Source organism: Poecilia reticulata, chromosome 1, assembly GCF_904066995.2.
Source record: "Poecilia reticulata chromosome 1, P_reticulata-male-v2, whole genome shotgun sequence".
NCBI classification, from domain to species: Eukaryota; Metazoa; Chordata; class Actinopteri; order Cyprinodontiformes; family Poeciliidae; genus Poecilia; species Poecilia reticulata.
Window position 1 is genome coordinate 3,099,062 of NC_088830.1, and position 16,199 is coordinate 3,115,260.

The following is a 16,199-nucleotide window of genomic DNA, read 5'->3' on the forward strand; positions in this document are numbered from 1 at the left end:
ACCTGTCCATGGTGACTTCCTCTCTCAGTGACTACTGGGCAACAGCCTCAGTCATCCTTATGCTTAAAACTGCTGTAATATAATCATATCAGTGAGCCAATTGCTGAATGTTTAATATTTTGCTACCAGAAGAGAGAAGCAAAGACGACAGACAGAAGTGAACAGCTGATAAACCTGACTTTAGCTGGTGCATCTTAACATCTTATCATTGCCATCTTACTTGCTCCAGGTTTAATGTTTGAAGGTATCTTTTACCTGTTGACAATTCAACTCACTATAAGGATTTCATAAAGCCTTTGTTCTTTTCAGCAGAAATAAGATTGCTGTGTCTAATCTCAGTGAAAAACTCTACGGGATACACATGGATTAGAAATATTTTGTCCTTCAGCAAATAAGAACCAACATGAATATTTCAACTAGACAAACTTAGATGACTATCAAGAGGAGTGGAGACTTAACAGAGCTAACAAGACAGCTGAGGAGTTCAGACACTTTCAGAGTGTTTATGGTCACCAATTCTTGTAACTCAACATTTGCATTTTGATGAGATGATATATTTACAAGGGACAGAACAGAACAAAACAGATGCAGATGAGTTTTTAAAGCTCAATAACCTGCAGAACCTGTGACTGCACCATCCCACAATAGTGAAATAACTGGTGGTCTATTGATAAGTTAAAAAAAATAAGACCATCACAAGTAAACAAAAATAATTAGTTTTCAGTTAAATTGAAAATTATCCAAATTTAAATAATATTTTTGAAAAAAAGTCAGTTTTTTTATTAGAGTATAAAATATAAGACTGTGCTGAGATTTATTCAACCTTTCCACAAAATACACAAATACAGTATTTACCATTCAACTGTAGAAATAAAAACAATTTCAGCTAATTTAGTGGCACTTAATACATATTTAATTAAAGAAGTTACAACAACATTTAATTTCCCTTTGGGATGAATAAAATATTTTTGAATTGAATTGAATTGAATTTGAATTTAAAGCTTAAATCCAAAGAATGTCCATGATTACTGGAGTAGAGACAGAGGGTGAGGGAAATAATAACTCTACCCCTGATTTGGCAAGTTTGCACATTAACAAAAATATTTGATTAAATAATTCAAAATAATAAATGTTCAGAGCACTTCATCTGCAGTTTCAGTTTTCTGTTCAAATGTCTGTCAAAGACTTTGTTTCAGAGTGTTTTGTGGTTATATTTGTTTCCAAAGTTCCTTGTGGTTTTCTTTTTTTTCAAAACCTCTGATTTATCTAGGAGACAAAACAAAAGATTTTAAATAGATAAAATAAGTCAAATACTGCTACAAACAAACAAACAAACAAAAACAAAGTTTACCGCTGAGTCAAAGATATGGCTACATGCTGTAATGGATTTTGAAGAGCCATTGCTGGTCAGTTCTGTTTGCAATGCCAATTCTTCATCCAGCAGCCACAGCAGGAGCCAAACTGCTGCCAAACAAACACCAACGCCCACCTGTCAGCTGACTAACATTTTGTTCTGCCAAGCAGCAATAGCAGGTCTTGGAAGGGTTTATTGATCATGTGACATTTAGTGGTTTCTTTTCTATGTATTTTGGTAGTCTGGCCATTGCCGTCCTGTGCAATTCCTCTCAAAAGAATTCTTGCTTCCATCACAGTCTGAGATTTCTCCCCTTCACTTGGATTGTCTCCAGTTGATTTTTGACTGGGCCAATCAGAACAGAAGGAGTGGTGAATGATGATGTTGATTTTCTGCAATATTTTAGAATTGCACCCTGCCTGTTTTAGCAATGACAGTAGAGGAAGTAAACGAAGCTGGTCAGTCTATGTTGGTCACACTTCCAAATATTGAATTAGCATCCATCTGTTCAGCTCAGCTTTTCTCTCTTTGCAGTGGATTATGTTTTTTTTTAAAGTGCAGGCCATGTCTGTTAAGTGTCATAGTGTTGAACTGGTGCATCATTATGTCATGGACAAATGTTAGCAGTTGAGTAAAATTTAAAACTGGGCTCTTGGCTAATAGGGGCTAGTATTTTACAAACATCTGTTACAAAATCTAGGGGAATATATTTATATTTACATTTATATTCATATTTTATAAATATGAATTTATAGTTACTGTTGTGTTCTTGATTTTAGAAGAAAAGAAACGTGGAACAAAAGAACATGTACTTTAATAGTGAACAAACATTTTGAACAAACGTCTTGCTTGCATGCTGACTTACACATGTCACAAAACCTCCAGTAATTAATGTTAAAGATCGCTAGTGTTTAACGTTTATTATTCATGAACATCACAGTTACAATAAAATGAAGTTTGATCAAAACATGCATAACGACTGAAGTGAAGAATCAACACCGGCTGCAGAGTGTCATACGGATCAATCACTGTCCATTTCTGTCCTTCTTTGCAGACTGCACATCCAGACGTTATAGACTAACTGTGAATTGCCTCAGGCAAAGTCCGGGACTTGGCTGCATAATGATGTCACTCAAGCATTGACTGCAGACAGAACGTGCCTCAGAGTTGGAGAAGAAATGCAGAGGGAAGAATTGGAGAAAAGGTTGAATCCTTGTTGCCAGATGGATTATGTTTACCACCTTTGCTAGACACTGAAATTCAACAATTTCTGGCACGACTTCACCACCTTCCAAGTTGTTTAGAGAGGCAAAGATCTTGCGGAGTAAAGACTCAAGCAATGCTTCATGTACAAGAAAACAACTTTATTGACAATAAACATCTGGACTCTAAAATTTACACAATTTATCCATATAATTTAGATTACAGTGGGGGTAATTATATAAAATCAACTTTTTTGAGATTTATATCATGTTAAAATGTTCCCCCGCATCAAAAGCAGACCTGGGAGTCAATGATCCTTCAATCTCCATTTGCTTGCTCCCTTCTCAGAGCTGTAGTCTCCAAGCTAAACATTTGCTTCACAGAGCAACCCACCCCACGCTTCCCTAATACAGCTCCTTTAGAGTAGCCGCAGCAGCAATTAGCAAAAACCTAGTGGAACTGTGAGTCTGATGACCTCATCATACAAATTATTTCTCAGTGCTACGCAAATTGCTTGCCGGTTAATGGCATGATCCGAAGCATTGTTGTGATGACTTGGTGAAGGCCGGGCCTGGGTTCAAACCTGGGTTCAGGGTTTGTGCATTATCATTTAGATCCCAGTCCTACCCTGCTTCCTGGCACCCTGGGAGCTGTGGTTCCTTTTGGAAGCAGGGCTGGTTTGAAGTCAGCCGTTGGTTGTATCACTGGCCACAGGGGTGGACACATAGAAGAGTCGTCCTTCAGATTTTTTAGACAGGAAACATCTGCTTCAGCTGCACCAAACACGAGTCCAGCTCAGACATGATGCTTAGTTGAGATTTTTTTTATTATTGATTTAGTTAAAGGGTAAAGCTGAGGTAACTAAACAATCTGAATTTCTAAAATTCTACTTCTAGTAACCACCATTATGAAGAAAAAAAGAATTCATAGAAACCTGTCTAATATAGGATTTAAATTCTATATCCTGATCAAAAATAAAAAAGAGTTTTACTTTATTATCAGCGGCCAACTTAATGCCATCCAGATCAAGTGATGGACTAAACAGTTTATTCTTCATGTGCTTTGGTAAAAAATCAATAACTTATGTTAATAGTAGAACATTTTCAGTTGAATGAAGCTGACACTCCATCTGCAAAAAAAATAACAGAAAATAGAAGAATGAGCGCTTAGTGCTTTGTTTGTGCTGCTTTGGTTTCTGAGATATTAAAACCGAGTCTAGGTCATCCAGCGGTCACTATTCCCCCATCTTGCTCCAGAACAAATGAAAGCAGTCTTACTTTTTAGTTCTTCATTTGTTCACATCTGGATTTTTAGCAACAAATCTGACCTTCTGAGCTCAGTTTAATGTCTTGTTTCCAATCATTCCATTCTCTGATGATTGTAACATCAACAGTCAAGTGTGAGCAATACATTTTTTATGTTATACATGCTGTGGCAATTACAGAAAATAGAATGTCATATTTGATAAAAGCATATACTGATTCAACTCATCGTGTCAGTCCAGGCTCCATGCACCTACATCTGCAGTGTGTGTGTGTTGGCTTCTACTTTTCAGCTGCTGCTCTAACTGCTCCTTCTTTTTTCTGTAAATTATCAGAGGGAATCATCTCAGATTAAATTCAGGGAAAAGATAAATTGCTTTTAATGCAAAGTAGAAGGAGTTCATCTGGGGAATTGAAGACATGGCTGTGATTAGAGAAGGTCAGTGCCTTGTTTCATTTGTTGTGTTATCTGTCATGGTGACTAATAACAGAATATATTAAAGTACAGACAATGGCAGAATAATAATAAAAAAGGCACCACGCAGGGATTTTTAAAAAGACGGAAGAGGACTCCATCTTCAACTGACCAGGATCACCCTTTTCAATAAACAAGTAAAAAAAAATTTAAATACATTTCTAAAAAATTAAATAATTATCTTTCACAAACATTTGACTAAATGCATCTTGACCACATGCCTTTTGTAACCATCAAAAAGCTTCTAACATCATTCTGGATGTTTGCGACTCTTCACAGCTAAATTAGAGTCCAAATGAACTGATTGATTTCTTCAGGCAGATTGAGCTTTTAAACATCAGACTTTGTTGAGACCATCCCACAGATTAATTGTTGTCCTGCTTTATCCACTCTAAATCTCCTTTTGATGTATAGTTGGGCTCATTGTTCAGCAAGCAAATGGAGATTGAAGGATCATTGAATCCCAGGTCTGCTTTTGATGCGGGGGAACATTTTAACATGATATAAATCTCAAAAAAGTTGATTTTATATAATTACCCCCACTGTAATCTAAATTATATGGATAAATGGTGTAAATTTTAGAGTCCAGATGTTTATTGTCAATAAAGTTGTTTCCTTGTACATGAAGCATTGCTTGAGTCTTTACTCCACAAGACCTTTGCCTCTCTAAACAGCTTGGAAGGTGGTGAAGTCGTGCCAGAAATTGTTGAATTTCAGTGTCTAGCAAAGGTGGTAAACATAATCCATCTGGCAGTGAATCTGATTTCTAACATTTCTAACTTGTAAAATGATTAAGTGTGATATAAAACAATAGCAGTTAAACTATACAAGAAACATAATACATAATGTTACATAATGTCACATACATAATTTTGCTAAAAAAAATTAAAAAAACAGTTAAAAACCAAATTTACCCATCCATCCATTATTTTACACTTATCCCTGTTGGGGTCGGGAAGGGTGCTGGTGTCCATCTCCAGAGGCCAACCGATGAGGGTCGGGGTCACCCTGGACATTCACCAGTCCATCACAGGACAACACCAGAATATAAACATGAATAAAACATATTTTTTCCAGGATATCAAAAAGCAACAGATTCCACCATTTGTATAAAAGTTATCATTTGCTTTTTAGTTAAATTTGATAAAAATGGGATTATAATAATTTAAATGTACATTATGTACTTTTATTAAAACATAATCAGTTTCCAAACAAATATACCAAGAACAACGTTGAGTATTGACAAACATCAATGTTTTCTCACAATTTATATATATATATATATATATATATATATATATATATATATATATATATATATATATATATATATAATATTGTATTCCAGGGGGACCTATATAATAACACCATGATATATTACACTCCAAAATCTGTGGATCAGCCACAACTTTAAAAGCACTGCCTTAATAATTTGTAGGTCTTTTCTTTAACAGAAGTTTAGCTTTTCAGGGAATGAATGTAGGAAATTTGTGTTGTGCTGAGTCATTGCCAGGCATGTCCCAATCAAGATATTTTTTTCAAAATACCTGAGTGATTTAAGATTAGACATTTGCTAATAGTGAGTTTCAGATGTTTTGCCCTTATTATTGTTTTTTTTTTCTTCAAATTAATCAACAAAACTTGTCTTTTTTTGACCAAGATACAAAAATGTCATTTAATGTCTAAGTGAAAACAATGAATAATGTGTAATGTAAAATAAATGAATAAATACTCAAATCTTTTAAATCGACTGACCTAATTCAACAGTGGTCCAGCCAGTTGGTGCTAGTAGTTTCACAATGAGTGGAGTGGAAATCACCTGAGTACAGGGGTTATGTGTCATGGGGTTGTAGTAAAAAGGCACCTGTGTCTAGAAGGTCCATTCACCTGTTAATTGGAATTCCTGGTTGCCATGACAGCATGAAGACAAAAAAAACATCCCAAGCAAATCAGAGGAAGGGTTAGTGAAAAGTACAAGTCAAGTGATGGATACAAACAAAATCTCTAAGGTGTCAAACCGTCCCTGGAGTTCAGCTAAATCGATCCTCAAGAATTGGAAGGAATATTTTACACATTAAATCTGAGACCAGATCAGGCCATCCTCACAAACTGACTGCACGTCACCGGGTCACCATGACTACACTTAAAGAGCTACGAGCTTGAGCAGCTGAATTGGGAGAGACTCTGCATTACAACCACTGTTGCCCATCTTCTTCACCTTTCAAAGTTTTATGGCAGAGCAGGTATGAGAAAGCCACTGCTGACGAAAACTCATATAAAAGCTTGACTAGAGTTTTCCAAAAGGCACATGAGACTCCATGATTGTTCTTTGGTCAGATGAAACCAAATGCAGCTTTTTGGCCATCAGACAACATTAAATGTTTGGCAGACACAAAACACTGCTAATCACTACACAAACTGCATCCCCACTGTGAAATCCTGGTGTTTCCATTTATAGGAGAATTATGGCAACATTTATTTCCCAGAAAGACAAGGATCCAAAGAATCCAGTCAAAGCTCCACAGAAATGGTTTGAAGACAACAAGGCAGATGTTCTGGAGTGGCCAAGTCAAAGCCTCGACCTCAATCCAATAGAGAATTTGTGCCAGGTCTGGAAAAAAGGGTGTTCACAGCCAATCCCCAAGCAACCTGACACAACCTGACACAGCTTGAAGAGATTTGCAAGAAGGAACAGAGGAACATTGCAGAATCCAGATGTGCAAGCCCGACTGACCTGTCCACACAGACTCAGATTGCAGCTGAATATGCTTTCATTAAATACTGATTTGAAAGAGGTGAATATTTATAAATCATATATAGAAATCAGTTTCCACTTTGATATTATACAAGGAGTGAGGGGTTGTTAAACTTCAACACAAAAAACTAATTTTGTTGCTTTTGATTAATTAGATAAAGTAATAGGAAGGGTAAAACATCCCAGGTGATGAGTGGTTTTTATACACCCCGTAGGTCGAAGACATTCTGATCATATCCTTTAGACTAGCGGTTCTCAACGTGGGCGGTACCGCGGCAGGGGGCGCTGGCGGACATTTTTACAAAAGGGGGGCGCTGGGATGCCTTTGGGGGGCGTTTAGTCAAAGGTAAACTTTACACCTTAAATGCACAATAATGCCAGTTTAGACTTTGAGCAACTTGGTAAACTTGACAGCTGTTCTTCTATTCAGTGTTTGTTAGCTTCTTTTAGCTTCTTGGCGCAGCTCCGCTCTCCTGCTACTGGTAGCTAAAATCACGATACCCTCACTGTGTATCCCTCTGAAAAATGAACCCATTTAAATAAAGAAATAAAGAAATCCCTCCATGGGTGATACCACGACAGAGAGCGTTCATTGTATAGCGTTAACACCGGAGCTGTAAGTGGTCCGGTATGAAACGGGGTGATAGAACAACACAGCACTTTTAAATTTCAATAATCAGAATGCAGAAATAGTTTCTGTTGTTTTAAAAGGTTTATGTCAGTCTGCCTTTTCCCCATCGATACTCTTCCCGATCGCCCTGCACCTTAGGGGTTAAAAAAACAGACAAGCACATTGCGCAAAACTCTGAAACAGGAGAAACAGGACATGAAACGGAGCGACGAACTAGATGTGAATTATGGCATAAAAACAGAGAATCAGACGCTGAACAGTGAAAAAATCAACACATGATGTGAAACGCATGACGATTAGGAGCTTCACATCATGAAACGCCTCCTAATCGTGAAGATTACTGATGGTCAATAAACGATAAAATAAATCTAGCGACAGGAAAGAAACTAAAGTGGACATAGCAATAAACCAAGAGAGGATAATATTAATCAAATGAAACTAAATGAAAATGAATGAAGAACAAAATGCAAGAATAAACCAAGAAACTAAAGTAAATACAGAGGAATAAACTGGTATGGCAAGACCTTTCGAGCAATACTTAATACAGAGACTGTATGGCAAGAATAAACAGACACTATTTCCAGATAAAAGGTAAAATAATATTGTTGAAATGTCATGGGTTTGTTGAGACCATATCTAGTACTGAGAATAAATATATCTTACAGACCATAACAGTAAAGAACGTATCACTTATTTATGTTTTTAATTAGATTTGATATATTTATTTCTTCAAAATTATTTTTCATGTCAGTGTTAATGTCATGAGGCTGATGACTCCATGACACTTTCAGTTTGACTCATTAGGATTTGATTAATAACCAGATTTGTTCTTTGTAATTTCTGTCCAGTAAAACTATTAATCTATAAATCAATAGACAGGTCTATATAAAGATATAATCCATGTTTCTGTCTCATATTTGTATGGCATTAAAAGGATCTGGAACTTTTGTTTTTCCACTGAAATCTCTGGTTTGCACAATAAATGCCATGTGGGTGAAATTTTATGGTTGATATTCTGATGTCCCATTCTCCTGAAGGCAGCACAGAGCTGCACCACCAGAAACCGACAAACACTGAAGAGAAGAAGAGCTATGATTAATGTAGTTACAGTTCTATCCATGTTTTAATGCTGCAGAGCTCAGTCGTTTGCAAATAGTTCAAAGTTTAAACTGGCATGTTGTACATCTTTTATCTGCTCATTTTGTGGAATATTTAACAACTAGAAAATGGCACAAAATAAGAATATTTTTTCCACTCTGATTGGCTGCTGTTAGGCCTACCAAGTTTAACTTGAATGTTTATTGCATTTTTCGTAGACGCATGTGACAATAATTTTTTTGTTCTCTGGGAAATTATTTTTGATGATAAATACAGAAACAAGCATAAAAATCAAAACATCTACAATAGTGATAGTTATATTAATAATAAAATAATAGTCAGTGCAAAGTAGCCTGCAAATTCTTTGGTGGGGGGCGGTGAGGGACCTGGATAAAGGCTAGGGGGGCGCTGGCCCAAAAAAGGTTGAGAAACACTGCTTTAGACAGTGACAGACATTTTTTTCCGTAGCTGCTGCAGCAATATGAGGTTAGTTACTGGAGGAAGCTGTTATGATTTGAAAATACATCTTTTATTTCTACAGATATATCTTACTCAACACCTGAAGTTACAGTCTTAAATAAACTCACAAAAGATTTATGTCAGGGTTTCCTGTGACTTAGTTTATGAATGGTGTTGAGTGGATTTTTCATTTTTCTATATTGTGATTGAGTGAGTTGTAGGACTTGTTTTGTAACATTGAAAACTCAGCATTTTTTGGTCGTGAAATTGACTATTATTTTCCTCGTATAAGCAATTATCTAAGGATTTCTGAACAGAGCACAGAACAGGTGACATCACAGAGATAAACAAGAAGTTGTATTTTGTAGTGTCTTTCACAGTAATTATTATAAAAGGTGAAAAACATCTAAACTGTTTTAGAGAAGGTATACTTGTAAATTTAAGAAAATGAATGACTAGTCTGTTACTTAATAGCTAACACTGCAGACCTGTGATGAACTAACAACATGGAGCTGAAGTTGAATTTAGTTCACTTTTAGTTCAGACTTCAATTCTGATAATGAAAACATACTGTATTAATCCTGTTTGATATCAAACATTAATCCTGTTTGATATCAAACAGGATTAATACAGATAGTTTAAGATAGGAGATATTCTCAAAGATAAAACATTGATTAATTATGAATCAATGTTTGTATTATTCATTTTGAAAGTGGTTTTAATGTTGTGGCTCATCAATGCAATGTGTTTAACTCATAATCACAACCACACAAGTACAACAAAACAAAGAACAAAAGAAAACAAAAAATTGAGGTTTGATGACAAAAAAATATCTGAAAGTGTACACACTCACAAATATGAGATTTGAATTGTATTGAAATACATCTTTATAAAACACACTAACTCTTATTGATGTCCTTGGAAAAGTTGTTAAAACATCTATGTTTTTCATCACTAAGAAAGTAGAGTGGTGAATATTTGTAGCAGTGTTAAGAGAATTTGAATGTAGGTTAAAGTCTATTTTCTTTGTTGGATTCAGACTTTCAGTGGTTGCAGGCAGTAAAGAATAAAAAAGATCAGGTTTGTTGCTATGTGTTCATCATTCTACTGCAGCCTAAATTAATAGCAAACTATTTTCCTTTTGAATAGCTTATAATATCACTGTTCGTCCTTTGACTTTATTGTAAACCTCAAACTGATTAAATGGTTAAAATAACAATGAGTGTTTTTCCTCAGTAACAGGATCCACACAAATGAAAGATGTTACTCCTTCCTGGTGGTACTTAGGAACACTAAGAATGATCATCAAACCCGATTCCAGTAGCCAGAATTATTCTGTGCCACTAATTAAAAGTCAGCTTCTTCTTTATGATTTCTCAATCAGATAATTGCGATGAACATAATAAACTAATATGGACCTATTTATGAATACTGACAGTTTCAGTTATTTCATTAGATTATGCTGGATGATCTGCATCTGTCAGGTTTAAGAATATTAATTCCTCCACCCTGATTCCCTTACAGGTGACTGGAGATAGATGTGTGTGACAAAACTAATTTGTTTTGTTAAAAGTCATTACTGAAACAGAAGCAGAGAAAACAGAGCAGAGTACACGTGTTGAAGAAGAAAAGAAGAAGAGAAAAAACCGTGAGGACATCAACAAAGGTGTCCTTCTCTTTGTAACAGCATGTGAGTCCACAGTGAGCCATTAGCATACAACTACAATGAACCTGTAACATACAAACTGAATGAACATTTGAGCAAGAGTGGTAGTTTGAGCCATGAAACATTGTTTACTGTACAAATTAAATATGTGATCTTGAAAGTTTTGTTCTCCCTGCATGTAAAAAAGTGTCCAAGGCTCCTTTCTATTAAATTAATCCCGTTCTTATGCCTTCCTGAGATTGTTAACCATTGAAGCAAACCGGGCCAACTTGGAAACCAAATTTTTGGTTCCCATTGCCGAAATCGGACACAGCTATGTCGATTATGGGGAGAGTCTGGGACGTCGGTGCCTCAATTTCCAAAACCGTCCTCTCCTGTCCTGAGCGTACCTGCACAATATCAAACAACAAAAAATGAAGCACATCTCTGCATGTTTGCTTTAATGTCACATGTCTGCAACACTTACTTGACAGCCGTCGTATAGCGGACTGATGTAATGTGCGTTCTCGTGAGTCAGCTCCTCCCCGTTGCTGCCTCTGAAGCGCAGTGCATGTTCATGACTGTAGGTGGCCACGTGTAGCCAGGCGGCAGAGTTGAGGCAGTGATAGGTGAACGTCTGCTTTGCTGTGGCACTGAGAAGCTTCAGGAAGGTCAGCTGAACAATGTCTATCGAGAAACCATCTGACCCTGTGTAGGAGAACTGGAAGAGAGCCACAGAATGACACGTTCAAGATAAACAAATCATTTCATGGTCAAATACAGCGAAGACACAATGGAAACAAAAATTAGCTCTGTGCACATCAACACCACAGGGTTGTAATTTTTGACAAACTAAGAAGCACAAATTGCATCTCGTATTCAAACTTTCGGCAGAGCCAAGTAATTTTTCAGAGCTCTGGATGGTAGTCCCTCACAGCAGCCTCATTTAGACTCCAGGAACAAATCTCTGTCTTCATCCCTCAAACTATCTGATCATACTGTTGCTTGTCACAATGAAACTGACAGCCTGTGTTCTGTTTTCTTAGGTAAAATAATTGAAGCTGTTATTCTGGTCATTTGTGGCTCTAACTAAACCAACACTTTCTTTAAAAGCATCCCCAGGGCTGCAGAGAGTGTACCAATCAGTGCAGACTTCCTATCTATTCACTCAACCAATTTTCTCCATGGAAACAAACCAATCTGTGCAGACAAGTTTTCTCTCTGTTGTTGTGGAAAAGAGCATCACCTCAGCTCAATTACCATCGATGCTGCTTTTGATCACTGAACATTTAAAAAGCCTGAAAAATGAACTTGTGGGGAAAAAAATAGAAAGCTTACAAGAACATGTACATAAACTCAGTGGAGAAACTAATTAGTTATTACATGGACAGACTTTTAGATGATTTTCTATTGATCACCAGAAATGGATCTCTGTTGCTAGAATCATCAAAATTATCTTTGAAATCACATATAACTCCCCATAAAGTCAGAATGAAACTGATGCAGATTTATTTATCACATTGTACCTGTTTGCCTTTCCTGAATTTACTGTACCAGGTGTTAGGTTTTTCCCCTTTCCATGCTGCTAATTTCACCTGATGGAAACAAATAACATGAAGTTAGTACTGCTGTAAAACAAAAGAAGATTTAGTAATCTCTTACTGTAAGCTATATAAACTAACCGACTGGAACTTTTTGTCTGGGTACAAACACGTTTCTCCCTGTGCAGTAAAGTTACAGAAAGCTTTGAAGGCGTCTCTGTGGCAGCCCTGGTTGGGGTCTATCCAATACTCCCCTGGAGAGGCAAAAAACAACAACAACAACAACAAATTCACACAAGGACATGAATGTTTTAGACATGTAAACAGAAGAGGCCCAGTTGTTCCGATTCAAAAAGTTCATAGAGTGATAAAGTACCACTGGGGAGCTCTGGATGGAGGAGCCAGAGCTCCTTGCAGGTGCGTGCTGGGCTGTGGTAAGTCCCCATTGGGTTACGCAGACCCTCCACCTCAACTTTCATAGATGAAATTGAAGCAAACACTTCTTCCATGTCCTGAGTCTCATTATCTTTCACCAAACCATCCAGTGTGGCCTGGTCGCTTTGCACCCAACCGTCGTCCTCTCCTCTGTCCATGGTCTCCTCCTCATCCTCCACTGCAGCACCATCCACCACAGGGTGAGTTCTTCTTCTTCTTCCTCGCTCTGGAAGAGGCGAAAAACCAACAGCGGCCCGTCCCTAGGGAGAGAAAACACACCAAAAGAACAAAGAAGAAGTTAAGGCAGAGTCTTAATGAATACAGACACTTTAATGGCACAACTTTTGCTATGGGCTGAACTCACAGGTGATCCTGGAGGCCCCACAGGGCCAGTGTCTCCTCTGGGACCTATCGGACCCTAAATAGTGAATAATACAATGTACTTTAGGTTGTACTGTGGAGCTGCAAACAATGAGTGTAATAACAGGGAATAGTTAAAACTTAAAAATCAGTATCAACTGTACCTGGTTCCCTTTGGAGCCTTTTTGGCCAATAGCACCCTATTAGAAAAGGAGAGGTGTTGAGAAGAGACAAGCATAAAACTAGGATTAGTAGGTTTCCAGAAAACTGTCAGGTTAGCAATTGTTTAGTCTCTTTACAAGCTGTGAGACGGCCTATAGTTTACTCACAGACAGTCCTGTGGGACCAGGAGGTCCAGGTAGGCCTGCTGGGCCGACTGGACCCTAATTTTTATTCAAGGAGACAAAACTGTAAGTAAACAAGACGAGCTTCAACAGAAACAAAAACAAAGAAATAACTGCCATCTTAAACACTGTTGTTGTTGCTCAACGTCTGCTTGAAGCTGGAAATGTCCCGATCAAGTCTGAGGTATGCTTGGTTTTTGAAGTTGCCACAAAACTCAACTCTTGAAACCCATTATTAGTACCCTGTCATTTTATGTCAGCTGCACCCATAGTTTCTGTGAGCATACAGTTAAGCTAATTATTAAGAAATCCCAATCTATTTTTATGTGTATGCTGTACAAAACTGTATTATAAGCAACAAAATCTGGATTTACAGAGCAGGCTCAGTTTCTTTAAACAGCAGGGAGCATCCCATAGAGGTGCTGCCCTCTCAGAGGTGGAGGTGAAAATGAAACATGTTTAAAAAAATTGTGTTATCAATGTACATTTTTCTTATTAATGTGTACCTGTATGCAATCTGAATTATTTCACCAAGTGACTCTCAAGTATATAATTTCATTGTGTTCTGATTAAGTTCTGACTCTGGGTGTTTCAGTACCTCATCTCCTTTTGGACCTTGAAGGCCTTGGTTTCCTGGTAGTCCTCTATCACCTTTCTCTCCGATGTCTCCTGGAGGTCCTATGAGTCCGATTAGTCCACCATGACCCTGTGATCACATCATGAACAAGGTTACAAACACAATGGTGAAAATATTACAGTAAAAGAATAGTTGCATGTTTTTGATGAACCTTGTCTCCCTTCCTGCCATGATCTCCCTTGAGGCCGGGTAAACCTGGTGGACCCTAAAGAGTCAAAGGTTACATAGTCAAAATCATGGTTTTTTTGTTGTTTGTTTTTTCCATCAACCTGATCAGATCAGTCCTAAAACACTAGTATTCATATAATTTCATTGATACATTTTCTCTACTCAATTGAAGAAATGTAATTTATTTTTGATAGCTATAGATCATTATTATTAATGTTTGCAATTTTAGTTAAAGGTTAATTAACATTTTAACCAAATTCATACCGTCTCCCAAACAGAAAACTTCAGGTTAACTATTTAGTGGCTCTCAACCTGAAGTAAAAACAAGGTCAGTGTCCTTGAACCTTTAGATGTTTTCCTACATCAAATGACTAAACGGCTTCTTTAGCCTTTATTCAAGCTCCAGTCAGCCTAACAAACTAAGTTGGGGTGTGCTTAAACTGAGACACACCTAAAAGCTGCATAACACTGGCAGTTGAGTCCTGCAGTTTGAGACCCCCGCTTTGAATGAATCCCACCACCCGTCCAGCTGGCCTTGTGTCAGGCGCTTAGTGAGCGAAACAAATGAAAGGTAACTGGACGCTCCAATTAGGCGATAGTTGTTGTCTCATGTCTAGAAACGATTCACTTCATTTGTAAAAGTTCATATTATTAATTAGTCTCATGCACATTAGCCTAAACATTTAAAATGAAGATCTCACCATGGGACCTGGAAGTCCAGTTTGACCCGGTGGCCCATTTAAACCCTGCTCACCCTACAAACACACAAAAAGAGAAACTTGTTGAGCGTGGTCTTTACTCTGCTTTCTTTCTATTGGCACAAACAGACTCACTGCTGGCCCAGGGATTCCTCTCAGGCCCTGTGGACCATTTTTTCCTGGATGCCCTTGAGAACCTCTGGGTCCGGTCTTTCCAATGGGACCCTCCAGTCCAAGGGCCCCCTGACAGAACGACAGAAACATGGGACATCCTCAGACACATGGGTCATTTCAAAGGTTTTTTTTTAAAGATGCTTCAAATGTTTACCTTTGTTCCTTTCAGACCTTCTTTGCCTTCCTTCCCTGATTTTCCCAAGTGTCCCTGAATGTTTACAGGTGAGTTGAAAGTAGCAGGAAATCATTCAAATTTTGAAACTTGATACTAAGAAAATAAAAATTAAAAAAACACATAATCAGAGATACAAACCCTTCGTCCAGGAGGCCCCGGTGGTCCAGGCTCCCCCGTCGGCCCTGGGGGTCCCTGAGGAATTCAAAGAATGAGGTCCCCTTGTATGATAACATAATCTTAAATAATGACATTGAGGACGTCAAAGGTTACAGTTTATAAAGTGAGACTTACAGATTTACCAGGTTCTCCGGTGTCTCCTTTAGATCCGAGGAGGCCGTCTACACCCTAATGAGGAAGGGAACAGAGTGGGCAGAGGAAAACTAAACTACAAAACATGCATAGCTGTATTAAAAAGTAGCATTGGAAAAATATTGTGAAAAGCACAGCTGAGAATTTACAAAAACTTTGTGCACAACAGTGAGTAAATTGCAAAGATGCAATGTTAGTTTTATACACAAATAGCAGGTCTAAAACAAATGTAAAAATGCCAACAAATGTTCATATTTATTTACTTTTTGATTTTGTCCTGGAACAGATCACAATCTTTCACTACAAACACGCAACATTAATAAATAAAATATCCATCACATACATACATTAAAGAAATGTTATATTTAAATGATCTTGTGGTTTCTTACAATGTTAATATTAAATATGCAATATATAAACATAAATATAAATAAACAGTTGTGGTTAGGAGTCGCTTCCTTCCCTTCTATATTTAA

The 16,199-nt window shown here is 37.3% G+C and overlaps 1 protein-coding gene across 1 annotated transcript in view; it reads right to left on the minus strand.

Annotated features, from left to right (window-relative positions):
* Positions 1 to 11,010: 11,010 nt before the first annotated feature.
* LOC103462069 (uncharacterized) overlaps positions 11,011 to 16,199 on the minus strand; it is a 49,154-nt gene continuing 43,965 nt past the window's right edge. The window contains exons 52-66 of the mRNA XM_008404579.3: positions 15,706 to 15,759; positions 15,553 to 15,606; positions 15,394 to 15,447; positions 15,201 to 15,308; positions 15,069 to 15,122; positions 14,351 to 14,404; positions 14,161 to 14,268; positions 13,548 to 13,601; positions 13,383 to 13,418; positions 13,223 to 13,276; positions 12,800 to 13,118; positions 12,565 to 12,677; positions 12,409 to 12,477; positions 11,370 to 11,603; positions 11,011 to 11,292 (exon numbers count right to left, since the gene is read on the minus strand). Of these exons, the coding sequence (XP_008402801.2) occupies positions 11,146 to 11,292; positions 11,370 to 11,603; positions 12,409 to 12,477; positions 12,565 to 12,677; positions 12,800 to 13,118; positions 13,223 to 13,276; positions 13,383 to 13,418; positions 13,548 to 13,601; positions 14,161 to 14,268; positions 14,351 to 14,404; positions 15,069 to 15,122; positions 15,201 to 15,308; positions 15,394 to 15,447; positions 15,553 to 15,606; positions 15,706 to 15,759 (1,512 nt within the window). The 3' untranslated portion in view covers positions 11,011 to 11,145. The remainder of the gene's footprint in view (positions 11,293 to 11,369; positions 11,604 to 12,408; positions 12,478 to 12,564; positions 12,678 to 12,799; positions 13,119 to 13,222; positions 13,277 to 13,382; positions 13,419 to 13,547; positions 13,602 to 14,160; positions 14,269 to 14,350; positions 14,405 to 15,068; positions 15,123 to 15,200; positions 15,309 to 15,393; positions 15,448 to 15,552; positions 15,607 to 15,705; positions 15,760 to 16,199) is intronic.